This window comes from Apis laboriosa, unplaced genomic scaffold, assembly GCF_014066325.1.
Source record: "Apis laboriosa isolate Shangri-la unplaced genomic scaffold, ASM1406632v1 scaffold4_cov146, whole genome shotgun sequence".
Taxonomy (NCBI): Eukaryota; Metazoa; Arthropoda; class Insecta; order Hymenoptera; family Apidae; genus Apis; species Apis laboriosa.
This window is the reverse complement of record NW_025223501.1, coordinates 2,153,795-2,178,489: the sequence shown is the minus strand read 5'-3', so window position 1 is coordinate 2,178,489 and position 24,695 is coordinate 2,153,795. Positions and strand designations below refer to the sequence as shown.

Sequence of the window (24,695 nt, the reverse complement as noted above, 5' to 3'; positions counted from 1 at the left end):
CAATGTGCTTTCTCGTTAATTGCAAGCTACGATTCAAGCTTCGTAATGATCGACAGGCTATAGGAAATTAAAAGATCGTAATTCTTTCTGTGACAAGCAATGTAATGGAAAACCGTTACACAGTTATAAACGATTGTCATTTAATATATTTGCATAGTAGAAAGAAAGGTTAAGTATTATTCTTTTTTATAAATCAATTTAAATATAGTATACGCTCTTTCGTCAGATCAAATATAACATATATATATATATTTGTTCATATTATTAGTTTACGTGTGATATATTAAAAAGGATTAAAAATTACACGATATTTGTGAATATTTTACGGTTATTTATCGAGAAAGATTAAAATATTCGCGCATGCGTGAACGAGAGTGAGAAATAACGAGAGAAAAAAAGAAATAAAACCATTTACATTAAAGTAAATAAACTTTTTCTAATAAAAATTTTACAGAACATTAAACAAAGCTAAATAAAAACTAATTTTTTTGAACCCTAATAAAATTGCGCTTCCTTTTAAATCATTGTTAATACAGATTACATCAAGATCTGCCTCAAGCGAAGAATTAGTAGGGATAGCTATATAAGCGGACAAATCCGGATACAACTGGATTTCGAAATCTTGTTTAGGAAGAAAGAAAACTCGCATATTGAAATACGTTGAACAATAAAACAATGTCGAGACCATAGGGGCTTAAAACATATGTGAGTGAGATTTGCTTGTCGTGGACGAGAACGTGCCTTTACACGATGTTGGCTCTCGGTCTGCCTTAAGAGGCTCATTGAAATGCACGGTCATACGCCGCGCCACGCGCTTTGCACCTTGTCCGAATAAAATCACGACCCGACTGAAACGCAGTTGATTTGGCACGAAATTGCCATAAAGAGATGCAAAGAAATTGATGATCGGTGAAATAATTTATGGCGTCGTAAATGATGTTACGTTGCGGGTTGTTGGAGAGGAATAACAAGGAAGATAGCTCGTGTGCAAGTATGATCTTTAACCATGTCTCACCTATCCACGTTCTAAGAATCACACGAATTAAAATTCGGATACACCGGATTCAAAAACCATAATCTCGCGACACATCGAATTGTACTCTCCACAAAAAAAAAAAAAAAAAAANAAAAAAAAAAAAAAAGAAAATAGAAAAAATATCGACACTCACCCTTCTGTCGAAGTACTCGCTGCGGACTAACGGCACGTCGAGGATCCGTTCCGACGTTGCAACGTGTATCTCCATACACAACGCTTCTTCCGGTCGCAAGTCTCATGGCGTTCACCGAGATGGCATCCTTGGGTAGAGGCGGAAGAGGTCTGTCGGCATCGTACTCCGTCACATCCGCACAGGGATGCGTGGAGGGATCGCGGCGCTCAGGATAGGAAAATACCGAGTCTGTATCGGACACGCTGTCCTCGCTTCGATGTCTTCGAGTCGGCGGCTCCGGGGCAGTACCGTGTTTCGTGGGCCAACTTCCACTGGCTAAATCCTGCCCACCGACACCCGACTGATTCGAGAAGCTGACTCTCTTCGCGCTGCTGCCGCTTCCATATTCCACCGATTCCCCGCCAATCAAGCTACCCCTTTTAAATATCGGGGGAGGTGGGTGGGCAGTTTTTCCATCGACATCGTTCGTCGGCTCCTCCTCGTAGATCGAGGAGACCTCGAGCTTCCTCGCCACCGGCTGCGCCTCTCCTCTGTGAAAATGCGGCGACGCGCTTTTCGACCTCTGCACTGCCTCCTGCCTGCCCGACTCGAGAGGCTTGGCGGGGACCATCACGTCCCGCCGATCACGAATCGCCTGTTGCGGGCGGACGATCAGAACGGGCTGGTTCTGACCTTTCTGACTCTGCATCAGCGGCGGCTTCCCGGTGGGATTCCCCTTCGAGCTGCGCAGATTGCCACTCCACGAGGATGGATTTCCGTGGGTGACCGGTAACGGAGGACCTGGCGCGGTGGCCGTCGCCAGGGGGCCTCGAACAGATCCCTGTCTCGGGGCCGACACCCTCGCCGAGTTCTTCGGCCCTCCCTTGCAGTACGACGACTCCTCTATCAGATTTTGCTCGTAAATACGCCTCTGTTGCTCCTCGTCCAGTTTCTTGAGCTGTTGCCAATACACCGCCTCCCTGACCTCCGGTAAATCAATTTTTCGCCCCATCTGTTTCTCGCTCACCGGGGACGCGAGGGACTTTCGGTGCGCCTCGAGCGCCTTTTGTTGCCAGTAGAAGGCCTCCAGATGCTGTCTAGTCTCTTGTTTCGAAGGCGACAGGGGCCCGCTCGCAACCGCGCCGACTCGTTGCCCGCACATCGGTTCACAGATCCTCTGATTGTACGCGGGATCTTCCAAACCTCTCTGCCCTACCTGTCTCGGTTCTTGTTGCTGTTGCTGATGAGGGGCACGTTGTTCCTCCAAACTAGGATTACGCTGAGCTTCAGAATTCTGACGATGATCCTCAATGGGGATCGAGTCGGGCGACCTGTCAACCTGCGGGCTCATCTGCGGCGAACACGAAGAGGACGCGTGCGCCTGGACCCAGGCCACCCTCTCCTCGCCATCTTTCCTCTGTACGCTGTTCTCCGCCTGACTGTTAACCTTTTTCTCAACACTTGAACCTGATCTGGACGGGGAAGCTATTTCCTGATTCCGTTGGCCTCGATGCGCGTAAACAGGCTCGGGACGGGGTATCTCCAACGCAACCTGACTTTGCGGGGATCCCTTGGTCCCAGAAACGTCGCTCCGTATTCCGCTCGGATCTTGGCTTCGCGGATCGATCGAGTTAGCGACGACGAGGTTTCGAGGCGCGTTCGTCATGTGCACGGGCGACTCGATGGGGCAACCTCGCCTCGACTCGTTAGAGGGCCTCGGTATTCGGGTCTCGTACGGGATGGCATCCCTCTTCGGAGACGCTATTAAAATCTGCTCGTTGGGCTGTGCCCTTCTGGCAGAGGGCAGCCGCGATCCGTACGGGGAGATCGGTTTCCCTTGGCTCCCAGTCGGCGAGGAGGGTCCGCAACCGACGATGCCCTGGGGTTCCCCGCATTGCTTCTCCACGTCCTCCTCCCGCCCTCTCTCCGCGTTTTCTCCTCCTCCTCCTCCTCGCGGGGAAACGGGTCGTTCACCTCCTCTCGAGCGACTCCTACGCGGAGACGCGGCCCCCCTTTGCTCCTCGACGGAGCGATCGAGGATCGAGTTAGGGGGGACTAAGCAAGCGTCCTCCTCGCAGCCGATGGAGGGAGTCTCGTCGTAGATGCGCTCGTCCATGCACCTGGTCGACGATCTGGACGGCGACTTCTCGTTCTCGTAGATACCCTCCCCCCTTGGTGAATCTTCCTCGTCCTCGTGCTCGTTCGGGGAGCCGCTGTCCCGGGGCGAGTGCAGGTAATACTCGCCGCTCTTCGAGCTGGTCGGGGAGAAGCCGCTCTTCTGGCTCGAGTTCGGCGTGCAACTCGAGTCACCCCCGTAATCGCCCGACTTCTGGCTCGAGCCGGAGGAGAGATACTTGGGCGACCTGCCCACCAACGGGGCACGGTGATTCTGATTCACTATCGGTTGCCGGGTGATCTTCACCTGGGCTGAGACCGATTTCAAGATCAAACCTGACGGGTTGTCGTTCTCGTACAACACCTGCTCGCTCAGATAACCGCTCCCCGCTTTATTACCGTGCCCGGCGACCCGCTGCTGCTCGTCCCGCTCCTCCAAATAATTCTCGTAGTTGGACAACGGATCCGTCCTCGAGTGGGGTATAGCCGGTAGGGGGCGGTCGATCGGATGGATCGCCCTCGGCCTGACCAGGTATCTCTCGGTCGGCGGGGCCGAGATCCTTCCCGATGGCCCGTGGTTCCTTTGGAAGAAGTAGGGCGGCCTGGGCGCGGCGTGACTCGGCTCCTGCAAGCTGTGCTTCCGTTCCAGTTGGCCGTAACGTTGCCCGTACCTCTGCCCAAATTCCTCGCGCTTCTGCCTCTGCTCGAATTTCCTGATGTCCGGGGATATACCGAGCTGGGCGTTCCTCTCGTTCCACCTTTCGTCGGGCGCGATCGAGCTCAGGCTCGAGTCGGTCGTGTAGGAACGGGGTTGGCCGGCTCGATCGCGCAAAAGGCCCTCGTGATCGCCCTCGCGCGCCAGGTGATCGGGAGTGCTCGTTATAGGGCCTTGATCCGGGAACAGTTCCCGTTTTATCTCGTCCAACCTCTCCTCGATTATGGATCCGTTCAGGCTGTTGTCCAGCTTCACGTTCCTCTTGATGTCCTCGTTCAGGTTCATCGTGTCCGGCGACCTGGTGTAGTTGCCGTTCTGCTGGTAGCGGGCGAAGTGTCTGTCGTCGGGCCTCTTCCTCTCCTTCGACTCCTTCTTCTTGTATTCCTTTCGGGAATCCTTGGGCGAGAAGAAACCCGGCAGAAGGCGGCGGAACCCGAGCTTCTTCTTCTGCTTTTCCTCCTTCTTTGATCGGGACGACGATCCCGCTTCCATCGTGAACTTCCTTATGAGGGTCGCGTATCCGTCTACCCTCGAACGGGCCTCCCCGCCGCTCGCCAACGGAGAGGGATTCGTCTCGTTGAAGATTTTCCTATCCTCGATCCTGCCGGCGATCCTCGACTCGAACGTTTCGTCCTTTCGATTCCGAAACTCGTTGGCGAAAGGGAGCATGGACTCTCTCCAAAGATCGGGCAACTCTATCTCCCGACGACCGACAGCCTTTCCATTCCCCAACTCCTCCTTCTCCTGCGCCTCGATGTCCTCCTCGAGCGACTTGATCCTGTCCTCGAGGCACGAGTCCGAGTCGAGGGTGCTCAACGTGCTGGCGGCTAGAGTTTTCGCGGAAGCGCAGTTCAAATTAATCGACCGCCCTACAGAGTCGAATTTTCCCTTCCCACCTTCGTAAACGGTATTCCGATCGTATTCCTCGCCTATGCTCTCCCTCGAGGAAACGCTTCCGTATTCCCCCACGTAAGAGGACTTGGACGATTCCGAGGAACGCCGGTCCAATTGATTCTTCAGAAACTCCCCTGACCACCTTTTCTCCACCTCCAACACCTTCTCGCTGTACCCTCGCCTCCCTTCTTCCTTCCTCTTCGACAACCCCCCCTCCCCTCCCCGCTGCTCCCCCCCCGATCCTCCCCGATCCAGATCGGTGTCCAGCAATCCGTATTCCTCGATCTTCAATCTCTTGTCGAGATTATGCTTCTGTAGAAACTCCTCGTCGAACGCGATCCTGTTCACGAACTTCTCGTTCGGGTCGACGATGGGCAACTTTAGACGCCGATTCTCCCGGGACTCGAGCAACTTTTTCTTGTACCTGCGCGCCGTGCTCGCGTCAATCTTCGTGTTCAGGTTCCGTTGGAGTACCTCGATATTCGTTTCGCTCTTCTCCAACAGATTTCTCGCGTCGATCTTTCCGATTTCGTTCCCTTCCTCCGCCTCGCCAGATTTACCCGCGATCACCCACCTCCGTGGATTTATCTTACCCTCATCGGCTACCTTCGCGTCCGTCAATTCCTCCCCGCTCGTCTTTTCCTCCGCTTTCTCCTGTCCCGTGTCCGGTTTCCCCGTCGTCCCCACGGGGACACCTGTGATCGTTAAGCTGCCTATGGACGGGCTCTTGGTCAATTTGATCGGTTTGATCCTCTCCGTGTTTCGCGAATTTTTCGCCCCCTCCCTCGACTGACAGCCATCGAACGCGATAATATCCTCGGGAAGGGAAGAGCGATACTTATCCGCGCTCGTCGACTCGTTGCGCTTGTCTTTCGATCGCCTGGGAACCGGCTTTTCAAGCCCGGATTTTATCGAAACTTTCTTTGAACTCTCGTTTTTCGTTAAGAGCACCTCTCGCGAGCCGGTCGAGGATTCCAAGACGATCTTCTCCACCGTAACCTTGTCCACCGAGAGAATACGGAGTTGTTCCTCCCCCTTGGCTCGCTCCTTCGATTCATTTGCCGCCTCTGTTTTCGAGGGGTTCTTATTATCGCCAACTTCCTCCGCCGCCTCCATTCTCCTTCCCCCGCGCAACGCCGCTTATCACCGCCTGAAATTCAAATCGAGCGATTCTTCCGATTGTTGATATTCGCTTACCGCACTTTTTTTATCTTACTTTTCTTCAAGAAAATGATAAAATTCTTTCAATTATTTTCTTTCCGATGTATATAACTTTTAAATACAAATGAATTTTGTTTCGACGAATTCTCTCAGGAGAACGTTCAATTTGTTGATGTGTTGATGAATTAATAAATAGTGCGAAATAATAAATAATAAATGTTGATAGAAATTAAATTAAGGTAAATCGTGTACGTTTCGAGATATATTTCGCCAAGAGAAAGATATGTCTTTTCGATCGAAAGAGAACGGTAAAGTTTCCGTGTTCGAGTTAACGAGCCGTAGTGCAAACGGTGTGCCGAGAGCAAAGCGAAAGGATCCAAGACCATAGGCGAGTTTGTCGACGAGACGCTATGCAGGCGCCAGGATAATATCGGCCGCGGTTGGCAAATGGTATCGCCTTACCTTGATTACGAGAAACCGATCTTACCCGTGCATTTATCCCGACTACTATATTACGTGACTCGTGCCTCGTTCCTACCGCGAAAGAATGCCGTTAAATCGCGTCACTCGGCTCTCCAATTTCTCGTCCCGCTGACCACGACATCTCGAACTCTTGAAAGTTTGCGAGATTTCACCAGGCACGGCCAAAATTTATATTTCGTGTCGGGCATTTTCTCGAGCGATCGTGGAAAATAATTTCTGACCCGAAGAAATCCTAATCTATTTGATAATTTTTATTATTCGTGATATTGTTTCGTGATAAAATTCAATCAAACGATAAGAAGATTTAATATAAAAAGTGTAATTTAGAAATCGTAAACGTGACGTACGTTGCATGGGACTATATTGACATAACCTCCATCAACCAGTGTTTAGATAAGTAATTAACTAAGTATGTGTCACTTTGTTAGTTACTCTGACAGATCTAATTTATTTGTAGAGTTCAAAAACAATGTAATTATCAATCCATTGACCGTTTTTCTATCTACAAACTATCATTAATTAATTAACAAGACTTGAATTCTTTAGTAGAATTCTTATTATAGTTGAACGAGTTGAATGCACCAAATAATTCACATTATATTCTTCCTACAATTGATTTCTTCAATAATTGTCAACGAATTTAAGGATTAATTATCAGCATTCAAAAAAAGATGATATTTTTAGTCATTAACTTCAATTTTTCAATATTGCAAAATTTTATTAAAAAATTAGAATTGTATCTCTGGACCTATATCACTTGTAAACTGGAGAGTCAAGCGCCTGCGCGGTCATCGAGTTTACGGACGGAACCGAAAAATTGCGAAGATCAACGACCGTAACCGATTCTCTTAGTAACTCGCAAAGCGCTCGAAGCAGGACGCTTTAGTCATTTTTTAACGCATTTTTCGCGGTCCCGTTAACTTTCCTTTCGCTTACGATCTCTTCCTCTTTTTCTCTTCAACCCAAAGAAAATGTTTTTACGAATCTAAGAACAACTAGGTCACGCGCCATGTATATCTAACGACTTTTTATCTCGCAACGATGCGTTTTTTTAATAACTATTGCCGAAAGTGAGTATCGTGCATAGAACAGTGGAAGAAAGATGGCGTCAGGCTATCTGGAATGTAATATAACAAGGAAACGCAATATTCTCTATTGAAATTAATATGACAGTATTGCCTTACGAAGCATCCGATTATAAAAATATATGCTGTCGCCATCGATTACGTAAACGATGTTTGTATCGAAGGTTGATGTAATCGAGTCGATTTCGAACAACCCAATAGACAAATAAGAAATGATCATTCATCGGTGAGAATCAAAAATTGGAAAATGAAAGACTTCTTTCGTTACGTAGTTATTATGGGAGAATTTCGAGTAAGTACGTATAACACTATTAAGTTCATTTATTCTCTTTTTTTAAATATAACCAGAAAGAAAACAAAAGCATTTTAAATTTTTAACGCAATATACTTGCTAACCTAAAAATTCATAGAGTAAAAGACCAAATTGCGACCACTTACTAAATTATTCTCGCTGGTTTTATTTAAAATAACGTGTAAACTTTATAAACTTACATGCAAAAGTTTAGTACATATATAATTAAAATAATACATTAAAAATACATTTAAAAATAATTTTAAAAAAAATCTGGACAAAACAAGTAAATTTGAGATAAATAATTTTGAATTATTTATTGAAAAATTTGGAAATGTATAAAAAAATTTATTTTATTTTAGTTATTTCAACACTAATATATTATCTTTGAAAATTTTGCAACAAAACTGATACCACGGGAATAGATGAATTAAGATCCGCAATAGAGGCAACACGAACCGTGTGCCATAAATGTTAACAGGAGAGCGATAATTCTTGCCGAAGAAACACCAGAGAGTCGCGAGTAATTTTCTACGGGTCATAAATTTCCTAACACGGATAGTTTACTGGCCGTGACTAAATTCACCTGTAATCCCCAAAAGTCCAAAGAAGAACAAATAAGAAATGAGAGCACAACATTAAACTTGAAAAGGCATGTAGGAGAAAAAGAGAGAGAGGATGATAAAGCAAATGTCTCATGTCGAGCTAATAATAATGGACAGAGTTGATTGATTCAATGAGTACCACTGTTCTCGGTTAATTATCGTGACTCTTGTTATCCCATTATCGTCGTTAGATAGTATCGGAAGGGAGGAACAGCTCCTTTGCGGGTTGCCGACCGTCGGTTTGCAGGATGCACGCGTAGCGGCGGCCGTGCATTCGCTATCTTACTACTTGGAAGCTGTGAAACTCATCCTGCCCGAATAATCGCCGTTTCGGACGATTACGTAAATGAGAAACGATGATGAGGACATTACGCGCGTATACGCGTTACGAAACGCGCCAATTTTGGCTGACATTGTTTAAATTTGTGGTTCCCGCCAAACATAATCATTGTAAATTATTCACGCTTAACAATCTGAATTCTTTTTTTTTTTTTTCATGAAATCGAGTAATTAAGATAAAAAATATAACGAAATAACGTCTAATAATAGAAACAAGGAATCTATAGAAAATTTTAAATAATATATAATAAGTATTATAATGTCAAAAATCGTAATTAATTTCTGAAAAATTTAATAAATATTAATAAATATTAGAAAATTTAAGTATAATAAGTTTTTTAAAAAAAATTGTGAGAATTTAAAAAAAATTTTTTTTCATGAAAGTTAAAGAAGATTAAACGCGCAAATGCGTTCGTGCTTCGAATACGATAGTCATTCGTGCAATTATCGGTTCGCTATTACGAGAAGCATTCGCGATAAATATCGAGTACCCTCAGCCGTGCCTCGCATCGATGAAGCGAGTTGAAACTTCCGGAACGATCACTCTAAGAATGATGAAAATGTTTTGCGGATTCGACCGTTAGAAAAAAAACTTTAAAAGCTCGGCGTATTCAATTCTTCCAATTTAAAAGCGCGTGAACGAATTCAATCAAAACTCGTTATTATAGTCGTCGATGAACACAGCGGTTAAACTTATCAGCTAAGAACGCGGTCGTTTCGAAAATTTATCCGAACCACGAGGTAAGAGCGCCACGTGACCACAAATGATCAATCACATATATCGCAATTTAAAAGTCACTTATATTATTTTCTTGATGCACAGATTCTCAGAGATTAATTATCAAAAAAATATTTTTACCAAAGAAATTTCTGTTCGTTTATTCCATTCGTGACATTTATCTTCGTATTATCACCGTGAATGAAACTTAAAGAAAAAAAACCACAATCACTGAACACTGATACTATCCCGGATGGATCGATTCGTCAACGAATATCCTCGATCGAGTGTGTCTCGCCGTGAAAGCGAACGTTAACACGACCGCGACTCTCCGACAAGAAAGAACGAAAAAAAGTACAAGCGCGGAACGTAAGTCGAAAGCCAACGAGTACCGTCGCCTCGGTACATCGCGAGGAAGAACGCGAGCAATGGAGGGAGGGAAGAATTAATCGAGAGAAGAGCGAAAAGGAATCGGGAAGGGAAAGAAAAGAGTGGGAAGAGGAGGGAAGAGAAGGGACGAGGCGGCGCGGCGTCAACGATGCCTCTGTGCCGACTGACTGTGACTCGTTCGCGTAATGTACGTAGAGCGAGTGAAACAGAAGGTGGGGGTTAGAAGGCGAAAGAAAGAGCAAGAGACGGGTCAGGAATAACGAACAGAGAATGGATTCGAAGTAATCGCGAATGCGAGGAGACTCGCGCGACGACCGACACGCTTCGTTTCGTTCTCCGGCAAACTGATCGCTCGGGCTTCTGTCCAACGCGGACCATGGTAATACCGATAACGAGTTAACAGGTATATACGCATATATTTACTTATGACACATCGCCGTATCAGTGGTCCGCTTCTCAGTGATTCTCAACGCGTTTCGATATTTGCCGCATCGAGTACGATATTATCTTAATATATATCCATGAATTTAACTGATTATATCACGATAATATAATTGCTATTGAATTATCGGGTGATGAAAAATTATTTTATAAGATTCTTTTAATCAGATTATTGACGATTTTACGATTAAAATATAACTATATTTGAATTAATTTTAAGTTAAATAGATAACTCATTGCTTTTTACAATTATTATCGCGTGAAGTGTCAAATGGCGTTAGAAACCTAGCTTTCTGAATATATCGTTCGGCAGCGTTCGGCAGCGTTCGGCACTTTTCGGAATGTACCTTTTTCGCACTTGCGACTTTACTTGTTGACTTTAACGTTTAATCAGATTTACGTTATCGAAAATTATCGATATGCACAATGATAACCATCGCCCTTGATAATGTACGAAGAGGGAAGGTGCATCGAGTCCCTGATCGCTTTCTATGACAGCATTTTCTTTTTTATTACGATCGTCTCGAATTCTCTTGACATAATCACCTTTCGCGAATAAAACAAGTTTTCTCCCGACCTCGACACGGATATACGTGCCATCGTCTCGAATGTACGCTCTTGGATACAAGGCTTACAATCAATACCGTCAATACGATCAAAAACCGTCTATCTCGTTTCGAACATTTTGTTCGCCGATTTTTGTCTTGTCCAAGCATTCATTGAACCGCTCGGCCGAAATATAATTTGTTCAACAAGCAAAACGAAGGGAAACCATATCGCGATTTAACTGCAAGATAAACGACTGCTTGTGCAATGAACGCGAACAACGCATAAATCGACATCGTGACGTGTCATTTTATCGTTTCGATCAAGTTTTCGCGAAATTGAGATCAGCAATAGTAGAAAGTAATCGTAACTGTAGTCACGCCTGCCGGTTATTATCGATAAGAAACAGCAAAACCTTCTTATCTTCATTCAGTTCTTCGAAAAGTAATGTGCAATTCTTCTGTTCGAAAACTTCAACAATATGATTGAAAATTATATAACTTAATTATGATTCTAATTTTTTGATAAGAATTAATTTTTTTATTTTGATATTAAAATTATATTAAATTTAATTTAACTTAACCTAACCTAACACGTTACGCTCTAATTGTTTAAAAAATTTTAAATATTTATATAAAGTATCTAGACTTTCTTCTTTAATATAAAATATAAATAAACTATAATATAAAATTTAAGAATTATTTTTTTACAAAATTTAATAAAATCAAAAGTTGAATAATTAAAATAAAAAATTTTGAGTATTGATTATCATCTTTCTTTGTCAATCCAAACGTTTTTCGAAAGCGAGAAAACATTCTTGACTCTTGATTAACGGTTCTGAGCTTGATCGTCTAGACGAACATCGTTCCTTCGATACTTCGTTAATATTTATAGGGTTAAACCGTGCAATTACGCGAGGAAACGTTGTGCACTGCATAATGCGCGTACGCAACACGCTCCTACGCTTGAGACGTGCACATTCTCGTGCATTCTACCTACGAGACTTCCTTCTTCTCGATACTTAGAAATGATATCGAATCTCTTGGCTTCGAGTTTGAATAATTAAGTGCGACAACAAATTTTTAAAATTCATTAAAGTGCCATGGAAATTCAATAGAGGTGGAAAGAAACCACAAGGGCAAGAAGAATATATATTTGTTCAAGGTGGGATTTTCTCTGGTATCAAGCCATGTGCAACCATGTGCATCAAATTTTCTAATGTAAGCGTGAACACATGTGTTTAGACATCCATTATCCTTTACACTAGATGCAAGTCACTATATTATTATACCACAAGATTCTACCTACACAAAATTGTATCCAAAGAGATGCAACAATTTAAGTTTCTATAAATGATTTAAGAAAATTCTCTGTATATTTTTCTATATTATATATAGTTTCTATAATTTTTTTATTACTATCATATGTACAAAGTGAATCTCCTAACGTTGGCTTGAAAAAAATATTTCAATAATATTTCAAAAATAAAAATGATGAGAAAAATAAAATCATTTAATTTTCATACATTAAAGATAAATAAAACAATATGTATAATAACAAGTTATATATATTCCTTTACTTTTTATTATATAAAATAATTTTTTAGATAACAAGTAATTCACTAATTGAAACAAAATAAATCACAATGAAATTAACAAAATTTTATATTTTTCTTAAAAGAAAGAAGAGATAAAAAAAATGTATACGTATAATGTGAGAATTTATTCATCACCATCACTAATCTATTTTATCCTGAGATTTATAGTATATGTATTGTGATATAATACATTTTTTAAATACATTTTTTTAAATAAATTAGAAATAATAGATCAAATGCGTTCTTTTCAAGGAAAAACCCACCTTTTTTCCTATTTTCGCACAATATCAATGTTAGAGAAAAATGCGCAGGTATTTTTTCCTTCAATAAGAAAGAATACCCTGTAAGAAAGAATACCACAATAGGAAAAATCTGCCATACAATTTTGGGGCAGTTTCAGTCCCACGAGATTTGACCTGAACCCACATCTTCAACGACCATCTGCTCCTGGATCACATACTTCATATATATTTTTCTCAGAGCACGAAGCTCTGTGCAACAGACCGACCATACCTAACCTCTTGATCTCAGGAAGCCAAAACGTAGCTGCCTCTTGTAGCAAAGAGAAACCAGGAGTCTCGAATATAAACACAACGGTCGAAGACACGTTATAACTGCCGCGATACGAAACGAGAACGACGACGATGACTACGACGGATTTAAGCCTCGATACTTGAATCAGTTCTCCCTCTCTATTTTTCTCTCTCTTTTTCTTTTTCTCTTCCTGTACGTCGTTTATCCATCTCCCTTCTATGAATGAATTCGAGAACGTAAAACAAAGTTCGTCTCGTCTCGCCGCGCATCCGCCTATTTTCGGTTCAGACGCGCGCCCTTCGACTTTCGTTAGGGGAGAAAATTATTTCGGTCGAGGCGAGCTCTTTCCTCCGAGAGAGAACCGCCTCTCATCCTGTTTTATTTCATATTGAACGATTAACGCCAGGGACAAATGCGACCAATCGTCCTTCGATCGTTTCTCTTTCCCTTGAATTGAGAGAAAAAAAACGATCGAAAAAAATATTTCGAGAGAGAAACGAACCGAGCACGAATGGCGAATAAGTAGTCGGTGGCTGGAGGTTGCCGTGGGTCAGCGAGATTGCTGCATTCGTGCACGAGAAACGAAAAATTATTGCATATATCTTGCATATGTATGTATATAATACACCTATACACATTGCACCGAGCGTATATATACGAGAAACTGGATGCTGACAGCTGGAAACTGGTTTCTAGAGAAGGCTCGTATTCGAATAGCTTGCGAGAATGAGACGAAGCAGCAACAGCGTTAGGAAGAGTGGGAGATGGAGGAAGAGAGAAAGAGATGAATAGGTAAGAGAGAAGGAGAAAAAGAACGGAGAAATGGACGTAGTACAGCGTCCATCGTATACGGAGTACAGAGGTATCAGACCAGGAAACAAAGGAACGACCTGGCAGAGAGCGGAACAAGCGATATAGACACGGGTCAAGTATTCACGAAGTTCAACGAAACACTGTTCTTTTATAGATTGAGAAAATTTAAACGAATGAAATATCTTTCCACGAAACAAGCATGGTCGCAAATTCCTTCGAACGATAGGAGAACCACCGATAATCGCGATAAATAATGATCAAGGCGAAGAGGCAGGGCTCCTTTCGATCGAGCGTGCACGCACGATCGCACTTATTCTATGCAGCCATTGTGTTCCCTTCTCTCGAAAGAAGCAGCGAGATTCGTCATGAATACGAACAACCTGCCGTATTCTCAAACATTCTTTCGTATCTAAATACCTGCGTGAGCGTGTGTATAGATATCGGCAAATAGTCGATAACGAGATAAATTTTTCAATCGAAATATTGACGTAATTATCGAATATTTTAATTGTGAAATAACGATCGTTTATGATTCAAGATTTAATAGATTTAAAGTTCCGCGCCAATATAGATCGAATTATCGTAAAAATATTCGTGAATTTTTCATTATCGAATCACTAATAAATTTATGATTTTTGTCTTATATCAATCTTATGTTATTTTACTCACCATGATGTATAAATAAATTATACTTTTTTTAGTAGAAACTTTAGTAAGAAACTTCGCTGAACATTCAAGGATCCACTGATGAAAAAAAAACACGCGACACTGATAATTTTTTCTTTGAAAAGAGTTCTTACAAGTAATAATATGCACCGTTATCGAAAGAAAAATTCAATAATTTATTGTAATTGAGGTACTGTAGAAAAAGGAAAAAAAACGTAGAAAATAAAAAATCACGATAGTACACCGGTAAGAGCACGCCGGGCCCGGAGCGAACGTCAGGCCGACGGCGATGCAACAAGTGACAGACAAGCTCTTCGACTCTTTTAGTTCGTGCTTCGACTACTTTACCGGATGGCGCTAGTGCTCGGCAGAAGCCGAATACAAACTTTACGATTCGCCTTTTGCCGCCATTCCCCTCGCCTTTTGTCAAATTCTTTTCAACGAATTCTTTTCAACAAAACCTAAATACGTTTCCTGGAATTCTTTTCAAATCTGAATTCTTTCAATCCCTGTTCGAATTTTCTTTCAAATAAGAAATATTTTAAACTGCTCCCATAAATTCGATATTTGAAAATATATTTTTTGTTATAAAGTAATAATATCAAAAAAAATAAAATTTTTAAAAATATGTTAACAATAAATCAACATGAAAATATATGTTTATTTAATCGATTTTATAAAGATGGTAAATCGTAAATCCTTGGATCGTAAAATCCTTTTGAACGCTGCTAAATATTGCCGAGAGGTGACAGCACAAGTTTTACCAATCGTATGAGTCGTATGTTTCGTTAGTATATACGTAGGAAAACATATTTATAGAAAATTTCTTTTTGAATTCATATTTTCATCAATTAAAGAAATTTATAATAGTTTCATTTTCAAGAAGCATAACAATAATTGGATAAAAATTGATAAAAGTGAATAATCTCAACAAATAATCGATTCTTATTTCTATTATAGTTTTTTTTTGAATTCGTATTGTATGTACATAGTAGCTAACAATAGTTTCCGAGAGAAAGATAGCTCGAGGTGGTAACGAATCGCGGCTAAGACATGAAACGTGCAATTGTCTTGTTGCAATATACCTCTTGACATTTACACACACGGAAGATCCTGAATATCTTTCCAAGCGCGACGACTTCGAGAGAAGTTCGAATAGCGACCTGCCTGGAATTGATTTTATCAATAAACAAACTGATTCGCAAATTAAAGCGAATGAAGGCCAATACGAGGTTAACTTTCCTTGATCACTATTTTTATTAAAGAATATCTAACAATAAATGAGGAAATATTTAACAAATGGGAGATATTTCGACGATTGATTCGATAATTGACTCAATGTTTAAAAACAATTAAAAATTTTCTCTTTACAAGGTACAGTGAATTTTATTTTCTTTCTCATTTCATTTTTACAATTATGTATCTCTATGTTTAAAAAATAATTACACTACATTTTAATGTTTACATTGTATTGCTATGTTATTCGTATTAGCATACTTATACTTCTGAAATTTATAGAAATGTATTTTTATTATATTCAATTGAATGTAAATACAATGAAATATAATGAAGTTTAATGAAGTTCAAGTATTCTAAAAGTCTAACGATGTGTTATAAGATGTGAGATAACCTTACTTTTTTAACCTTTTATTTTTTATATTTGTGTAGCTTCATAACAATTCAATGAATGAAATAATGATATTTTATTTAAATAGCATGAAAAAATTTTATATAGATTCAAAAAATATTAACAATAATTATTTATAAGAGGCAATTTTAAATTAAAACTTGAAGTTCATCGTAAAATAAATATCTCTGCTATCTGAATAAAAATATACGATATAAATCTCATATGTTTCATAAATAAGATAAGATAGAAAATATATTTATCATATCAAGTTTTTTTACTATTTTTTAGATCATAAATCATTTTCTAAAATATTTCTCATATTTATGGAACACCTTGTATGTATTTCGTTCATGACTCGAAGTATTTGCGCGTGTCGTATGCGCATAGATCACAAGAGTTGCACAAGATATCGATACTTTTTCTTTCGAAGCTGAATGGAGCACGAAACTTTATTCTCTGATCTTTGCCATTCTGTCATGGCCAAATTAATCTGTGAAAAAAAATGGGTTTTATCGAGACTTGGAATAAAGCAAAAAGTTAAGAAATGTCGAGAAAACAAAACAAGCCTGTCGAGTTTTCACGTTAATAATTTTTCTGTCAGCCAGCTTTAGTGTCTTAGGACGACATCGTGGAATTTCAAGGATAATCATCCTGTCTAGCCAACAAGACTATCGAGATTACTTTTCTCTTGGAAATTTATAACCTCTCTCATGCAATTCTCTCGAATAAGTTTCCGTTGATTCTATACAATTTCTCGAAACACAGTTATCTATCAATTCTTTCCTAGATTTTAGCATCAAACATTTCCCTCTATTTAAAATAATAAAATACAACTAATTCACTTTTTCAGCAAATATTTTTTGGTTAAATCAATCAGAAATTCTTGTGTAAACGAAAAAGCAAATGAAAGGAAGAGAGGAAATAAAGGATACAGAGGAGGATATCAGCAGGGTATCTGGCATTCTTGCCTCTGGACAAGTACCAGGTCTGCATCGTGTTCACTTTCACTGGTTGCGCGCTCTATCTAACTATAAAACACGTCCTAAGCAGAGCGATTCGTTCGTTTCGGGGGACGATCGACTCACGATCCGTTCAGTTGTCTCTGTGTTACCGATCGGTATTTCGAATTCTCTCGGCCGCGACACGGAAAATTACTCTTTCCTAGAAAAAATTAAATGGAGAGACGCATGGACAAAAAAAAAGGAACACGAATGTTCAACCTTGCTCGCTTCACGCGTTATATCAAGGATATCCGGACCCAAGCCAGTGTCCATTATTTTATTTGATCAGAAAGAGAAACGGAGTCGTTTCTTTCGACACATCGTCGTGAAAGGGTAAAATGAAATTATCCAGGGATTCAAGGAGATATTCGGTGATTCGAAATTCCATGAATTCGAACAATCAGCATGGATATCGCGCTGTTTTACGTGGTATCGAGAAGGATATATCACATGCACGATAGGTGGATGGGTTCGGCACGGGTGGTTGCTGGCAGAGTGAGAGTGAGAGAGTCATATATATATAGAGAGAAGGGGAAACCCGACTCGGCACTCCAAAGTACACAGCCTCCGCGTTTGCAGTGGTGTGCTTTCGGTTCCCTCTACACACGATATTCATTCTTCGCGGCTTCGCGCCCGTGGTAACAGTCGGCCATCCACGTTTCCACGTTGCACGAGGGCAGCTTCCGGAATCAATCTTTTCGTCAATCGACACGGCCACTCGAACCAGCTACAACCATGAAGCTCGCTATATTCGCGTAAGTATTTTTTCACCGTGATCTTCTTAATCGTGACGATGATCGTTTTGTAAAATTTGTTTTTTTTTTTTTTTTTTTTTTGTATAAAAGAAAAAAATCGTTTTTTTTTTATTTGATTTGTATAAGAATTTAAGTTTTTTTTTTTCGATTTGTGAGTGTATGTACGAATTGACTAGAATTTAGTCGGTTGAATATATAATTGCTATTCGCTATTTCGAGTTTGAATCAAGGCCGATCGGAACCTCGTATACTCGAACGAAAGGTGTACTTGTTCTGGCTATCTTGTGGTATTCGGTATCTGTCGCAAGTGATCATTGCGCGTTTAAGTCGACCGACTCTAACAGGCTCGCGTGAATTTCTATTAACCCTAACCAGCTTCATGAGTATATTACTCGAAACAAGTATATGAGTTAGGTAACAGCGCACAAAGAGATAATTATCTGTATTGAAAAATGTTGTTCGAAAACATTTTAACTTACTTTTTTTTTTTATTAATTTACATCATATCACACGAAATATAATATTCAAACGTGAATTTAATTAATTCTTACAGTATAGTATAAATCGACCAAATAAAAAATGACGTTACATGAAAATTCCAAATTCTATATAGTATAATTAATAAATGATTTCAAATATATAATAATGATTTCAAATACCAATGTAAATAATTTTTTGACCAATTTTTCGACATAAGTATCCTGTTAGGCAAACGAGCATTGAACGCACGGAGAAAAGCACGTTATGCAAACATTGTCAAGAGAAGTATTGGATCCTGTTTCCAACCAGGAAATCGAATAGAAATTTCATCGTTACGATTAAAATGAAACGCGGTTTCATTGATATCCAGCGTGTTACGAGGAAAAACTAAGTATCAGTGAAAACTAAGTATCGCACGACGGCCAACATTCCTTACGCAACGATTTTTTGAAAGCCACTGAAACTTCGATTCCTTTTCTCAACCGTAATTTCTCTCTCCGCACGTGACGAAAGAAACAAGTGAACGAGAAAAATACATATATACGTACATAATTCATATTTAAAAAAAAAAAAAAAAAAAAAAAAAGAAATGGATATTTTCTATATAAGCAAACCGCGAAAACGAACAACCGTAACGTAAGTGTCATAATCGCGATTGCGGTTGCCAGACCGAGAAATTGAATTGCATCAAATCGCGAGAAGATCTAATAACTTTTGACCGTGGAATCGTTTTATTCCCTTAACCCACTGCCTTAACACGTAACATCGAGTCATGCCCTCGATCATACTCGGATAATCATTGATAATTGCAAATAATAATTACCATTCCAGCTGGAGGAGGATCTCCGTTTTTTTTTTTTTTTTTTTTATACTATAAAAGTATACTTGTTTCTATTCGACATTATGATTTCCAAGATAGAAGATACATTATGCGTTGCAAATTGCAATCGCGTATTTGAATATATTCATACTGTCGGTGTAATAAACTACCATACACATGCGAGTAAGTGAAACTTTCGTTCGTTCATTCTCCTTTTCTTGATTATATCTCGTTTCCTATAATTAGTATTATATACGATCAAGAGGATAAATAATAATTTTTACAACGCATTTTTCTTCTTCTTTTTTTTAGATTTTTCTTCCGAATCAAAAAGTGAGGAAGAATTCGCATACTTTCGTGACACGTATGTAAATGTAGTAACTTTAAAAACGATTTTATCGCTTGTTTAAAAAAAGGGGGAGGGGGGAAAAAAAAAATAACGCGTTTAAACAAATTTAACATAGAATGATTCTTTCCATTTAATTTTTTTCAGAAGAGAATAATTCACGCCTCTAACAAACGTCTATCTCTAGTACTCAACGAGGCGAGAGGGGTAAGATTAATTGCCCCCTCCTTCCCCTCCCCTCCCCTCCCCTCCCCTCGTTTTAAAATTCCACGCGTCGAGAGGCGGCGCATCGAGAGATTGCGAAAACATTCGAAAATAGAGAGCAACACTTTTCTCGTCTCACTCATTTTTTTCGGTGAACGGTCCCGGGCTAAGAGTGCCTCGGCTAGTTTTCGTGACATTTGTGAGCCGTATCACGTATTCCTCGGTATACTCGAGGGGTACGCTTCGTCAATCGGCCAATCCAGAGAGTTAGCCTGGCTTGCACGAGCCAAGCAGAGAAAGTGAGTTTCGTACGTGAATGTCACAGGTCAGAATCCAACGGTGGTGTACATGCGCGGATCTACAACGACAAACGCGCGCGGCCGCGGTGTATGTCGGTGCCTCCGGTTGCACGCCGGTTTTGTCCACCGATACCCACGTAACGATCACGAGATTGCCCCCTCCGGAGAGGACGAGCAGCAAATTTCTTGGCTTCTATTTTTCGATCCTTGGCGAAAGTTGACGAGACTTTTTAACTTTTGAACGCGCTCGCCCGCGCTCTATTTCTTTCTTTTTCTCCTCTCTCCCTCCCCTCTCTCTCTCTCTCTCGCGCGCGTAATCCCTCATCGTAAACTCGAGAAGATTTGATTGATTTTATGAAAAATGAAAAGAGTGCTGTTTGTAAGGATATGATAAGGATGGTGAGAATATATATATATATATGAAAAAATAGGAAAGATTAGAAGATAGAAAAAGTAGAAGTATGTAAGAATTATTGTATAGATTCAGAAATTTTGCTCCTCTTTTTATTCGAGAAATTATTAAATTACGGGATGATCGAATTTTCCAGAGAAATGGAATTTTCTGCTACGTTATAGAGTGGAGTATTAGCGGGTAAAAAAAAGATGATAAAAATCGAGATTCTGAACGTGGAATATCTGACGGGAAGTAAATTGCTCGCGAGCAATGGGCGTCAGATGCTGTCACGGAATTTCTCGCCGATCAAGATACCCCGCTCTATTGCCTCTGCAGCGTATATATTCGCGTATATTAGCTTCGTTTCGCCATATGCTCGAACCGACTTCAATATTTTCTGCCTGTCGAAGCTCGAGAAATCATCGATTCCCTCTTACTATGGGACTAATAACCAGCCAAAGTTGGTAAAGAATATTATTATTATTATTATTACTTAAAGTCGCTCTCAAAAATATTAAATTTACGATTATTTAATTTCTTTTAATTTCTCAAATTAAACATTTTCCTTATTTTATTTATTATCATAATCACGTAAATTCATTTGCAGAACGCGTAAAGCATCCTTGTTTGCTTGTTTGTTGAAACTAGCGTTATAAAATATATATCTTCGAGAGCAATTGTAACTGCATCGAGGAAAATTGGAGTTTCGATTCGAGGAAGAGCAAGTCGATCGTTAACTTCCTGTTGTTGTCGATTACTCGCTCTATTGACGTTCTCCCAGGACGAAAAGAGTTTCTTAGAGATCCTAAGCGTGTATCGATACTTTACCTTTCACTATCGCTCGACATCTTCGCTTTTCGACCTCGCAGGACTCCCCGCATTTCCTGCCACGGTGCGGAATGTTAATTAATTAACCACACAACATCAATCAAACGTTCCGTTACACGGAGAGAATCCATCATGACGATCATGTTATTATTGTAACCCCCCTTTCTACAATTACTGGTAATAAAACTGTGTGATTTATATATATATATATATATATAGATAATACCGTACTTATTGTGTTTGTACGAGAGAATGGTCGAGAGAGAAAGCAAAGGAACGTGAATTCGATTGCAATAGATCCAACAGTTTAAATAAAAATAACCGTTTGTTGAAAAAAAAAAAATCTCACGTTTATAAATAAAATTGCATATTGTGATATATGAATAAGCTCCATACTTCATTACAAGGAAAAAAAAAAAAAAAAAAATATTTAACGAGTAAAGAAAATACTTTCTTTGTCTTTGTGTTATCCCAAGCTAATTAACTTTTCACTTTTGTATCATAAATGTGTATATCACGATAGAAAATAAAATTTTTGTATCGGCCATCTGGCGATTTACAAAGAGATTGAAAACCATTACTCTACTCTCACTTATCAAATATTTGTATTTCTCCATTTAATGTTCTCTCCTTTCTCCTCTTTAATAGAATCTTTTCTCCAAGATAAATAATTAAAAGTGTGCGTCCATCGACGTTTTACAGATTCATAGCGATGAGCTGTCTGATAGCCGTGGTCAGGTCGGCAGAGGAGGAATACGATTACGAGGAGGAGCCAGCAGCCCCGGTCACTCCAGCCCCCCCGGCCAGATCCGGTTCCGGTAGATTGGGGGGACTGTTGTCTTCCCGAGGTCGGGTGGGCGTCGGAAGGAAATCAGCTGCGCCAGCCGTGAGTTCCAACCTCCCTTAAATTCGATCGTTCCCAAGTAAGCTCGTCGTCGGATTAAGTCCTTAAGTTAATCCTCTCCTCTCGCAAGGCTCAGTCGACCACGGCGAAGGCGATCGAGCAACCGGCCGTGGAAGCGGAGGAGGAGGAGGAGGAGGAGCTCGAGGATAACCAAGAGCAAGAAGAGGCGCCGACCACGACCACCGAATCTTCCAAGAAAGTTCGAGGTGGAGTCAGACCTTTCAGGTAATTGCGTTGCATTTCTTTCGTTGCCTCGATTCTTATTGATCGCCAATATGATTCGTTCAAAACGTTACGATTTAAGGTCGAATCAAGATTTGTTGGACGCGTTGAAGAGAAGAAGAGCTCAAGCGGGACCCACCACCTCTCATCGGGATACCTCTGCAACCCAAACTGCCACCGAATCGACGACACCTAAATCCAAGTAACGAATTCCATCTTCTTTCCTTTTTTCTTTTTTTTTTTTTAGTAGATTTAAATATTTTTTTTTAAACGAATTCATCTTCTTTTCTTTTTTCTTTTTTTTTAGTAGATTTAAATATTTTTTTTTAAACGAATTCCATCTTCTTTCCTTTTTTCTTTTTTTTTTTTTAGTAGATTTAAATATTTCCATCTTCTTTCCTTTTTTCTTTTTTTTTTTTTAGTAGATTTAAATATTTTTTTTTAAACAAATTCCATCTTTCTTTCTTTTTTCTTTTTTTTTTAGTAGATTTAAATATTTTTTTTTAAACGAATTCCATCTTCCTTCCTTTTTTTTTTTTTTTAGTAGATTTAAATATTTTCTTTGAAACATTAGTATGAACGATATTTTATTTTGTTCGTTTAATGTTCATATTTTTAGAAATAAGGAATGAATATGAATTTAATTCTCATCGATATTTCAATGTCGATAAAAATATGTTCTATTTCAGAGCGACCACGCACAGCCGCAACAAAAGTAACGGCGCCACAAGCGAGACGAAATCGACGGGGCGCGGCAGGTTTGGAGGGACGAGGGGAAGCAAACCTTTACAAGAGGAGGTGGAGGAGACTCAGCGAGAAGAGGTTCAAGTGAAACCGAAACCGTATCGCAGAGGTTAAATCGAATCGCTGGGAAGATCGCGGATTTTCCAGCTTTGTTCGACTAACGCGGGATGAATTAAATTTAAAATTAAAATCCAATCACAGCGATCGACCACGTTCTCTCGTCGAAAACTCGATGAAAATTTACTTTTAGACGTATACAATACTTGCGAGTTTCAAAATTCATTCTCTCTCTCTCTCTTCTCTCTTTTTTCTCTCTTTCTTCCTCTCTCTCTCTCTCTCTCTTGTATATCGAATCTCCTAGCGTTTAAAAAGAAAAAAAATTGAAACATGACGAAAAGAGTGTGACAAATGCGTGGACAAACCTGTAACTATCAGTTTTGTAATATCTATGTTTGCGCATTAATGGAGAAAGTACATTCGAAATGACATGTATATATATATAGAAGAAGGCTGCCATTCACCGAATACTCAAGGTACTTACTGTATAAATGTAAATTAATACAATAAAAATTCTAAAAAACACGCACACAATAGTTTAAAAAAAGATAAAAAAGGAAAAAAAAAAAAAAAGTACGCACACAAATAGCGAGAATAGAATATATTCCACTAACGGGAAAAATAAGAATTTTCGAGATCTTGCTCGTGGGTGTATCCCTGATAGCTAAAGGCTTTTAACCTTGACGAATCTACGAGTATCGTTCGCGACGATCTTTATCTCTGTAAGTGACTTTTCTTCGTCTTATTTACATACGCACGATTGTGTGGGATGTATGCAGGAGAAATTCCAACGGGCATGTTTGGAATGTCGAGGGCGTGCTCCATCTGCACTCTCGCACTTCTCATCTTTTATACATCTCGCGCTTTAACGCGTGTACACACCACTCCTAAGAAAAAAAGAACACTTCGAAACATCCCCATCATCCCTACAAACTTACTGTTATATTCTCCTTTAATGCTTCCAATTCCCCCCCGTATTCTTCTTTTTTCTTTTCTTTTTTTTTTTTTTTTCTTTTTTTACCTGTAAAAAAAAGGAACGAAGGCGATTTTACCGATCATTTCGCCTCGTTCACAAAGAGAACGAGGAATGGGAGAGAAGAATAGAATATGCAGGTTGAATAGGGGATATGAAAGAAGGGGAGGAAGAGAGGAGAGGGCGAAAGGCGGACTCGACGAGGCCCTCTCCTGCATAGAGAGGTATACACGAAAGTGAGAGGCGGTATCTCGTCGGCCTTGAGGCCTTCGCGAGAAGCATTTCACTCGCAAAGACCATCCGTGTCGCGTCACCACCGGCCTGATAACAGGAGGAGGACGATTCAGGAGAGGCGAACGCGAGAAATCGAGAAAGGTAGACGAGATGATCGAGGAAATTAATTTTTTCCCCTTTCGACCAAACAGGTTATTGCTTTTTGTTCATTTTACGACTGTACGTACGATTATGCGAAGAGTAATAATACTAGCAATCGAAT

General features: G+C 40.3%; 2 protein-coding genes across 21 annotated transcripts in view; one reads left to right on the top strand and one right to left on the bottom strand.

Moving 5' to 3' along the window:
- LOC122717340 overlaps positions 1-14,814 on the bottom strand; it is a 96,814-nt gene extending 82,000 nt beyond the window's left edge. For 7 of the 18 annotated variants that reach the window (XM_043941323.1, XM_043941327.1, XM_043941330.1 and 4 more), the window contains exons 1-2: positions 9,697-10,254; positions 1,170-6,022 (exon numbers count right to left, since the gene is read on the bottom strand). In XM_043941323.1, the coding sequence (XP_043797258.1) occupies positions 1,170-5,988 (4,819 nt within the window). In that variant the 5' untranslated portion in view covers positions 5,989-6,022; positions 9,697-10,254. Of the gene's footprint in view, positions 1-1,169; positions 6,023-9,696; positions 10,260-14,545 lie in introns of those variants that run through there. The other 11 variants (XM_043941328.1, XM_043941326.1, XM_043941325.1 and 8 more) reach the window with 8 other exon arrangements.
- LOC122717347 (serine/threonine-protein kinase TAO2) lies at positions 10,213-23,764 on the top strand. Of its 3 annotated transcripts, none has more exons than XM_043941356.1 (5): positions 10,213-10,348; positions 22,002-22,185; positions 22,274-22,428; positions 22,508-22,627; positions 23,115-23,764. In XM_043941356.1, the coding sequence occupies exons 2-5, from the start codon at positions 22,012-22,014 to the stop codon at positions 23,281-23,283; spliced, it is 618 nt and encodes a 205-aa protein (XP_043797291.1). In that variant the 5' UTR covers positions 10,213-10,348; positions 22,002-22,011; the 3' UTR covers positions 23,284-23,764. The 3 variants fall into 3 exon arrangements, with proteins under 3 accessions (XP_043797291.1, XP_043797290.1, XP_043797289.1); XM_043941355.1 differs by lacking the exon at positions 10,213-10,348 and adding an exon at positions 17,712-17,928 and having other exon boundaries at positions 22,280-22,428; XM_043941354.1 differs by lacking the exon at positions 10,213-10,348 and adding an exon at positions 17,712-17,928.
- Positions 23,765-24,695: the final 931 nt, after the last annotated feature.

What these genes read in the sequence shown, in the direction of transcription:
- LOC122717347 (XM_043941354.1), top strand. Translation starts at nt 17,909, where the DNA reads ATGAAGCTCGCTATATTCGC. An exon ending in ATGAAGCTCGCTATATTCGC is followed by an intron (nt 17,929 to 22,001) that starts GTAAGTATTTTT and finishes GACGTTTTACAG; the next exon opens with ATTCATAGCGATGAGCTGTC. An exon ending in GGAAATCAGCTGCGCCAGCC is followed by an intron (nt 22,186 to 22,273) that starts GTGAGTTCCAAC and finishes TCCTCTCGCAAG; the next exon opens with GCTCAGTCGACCACGGCGAA.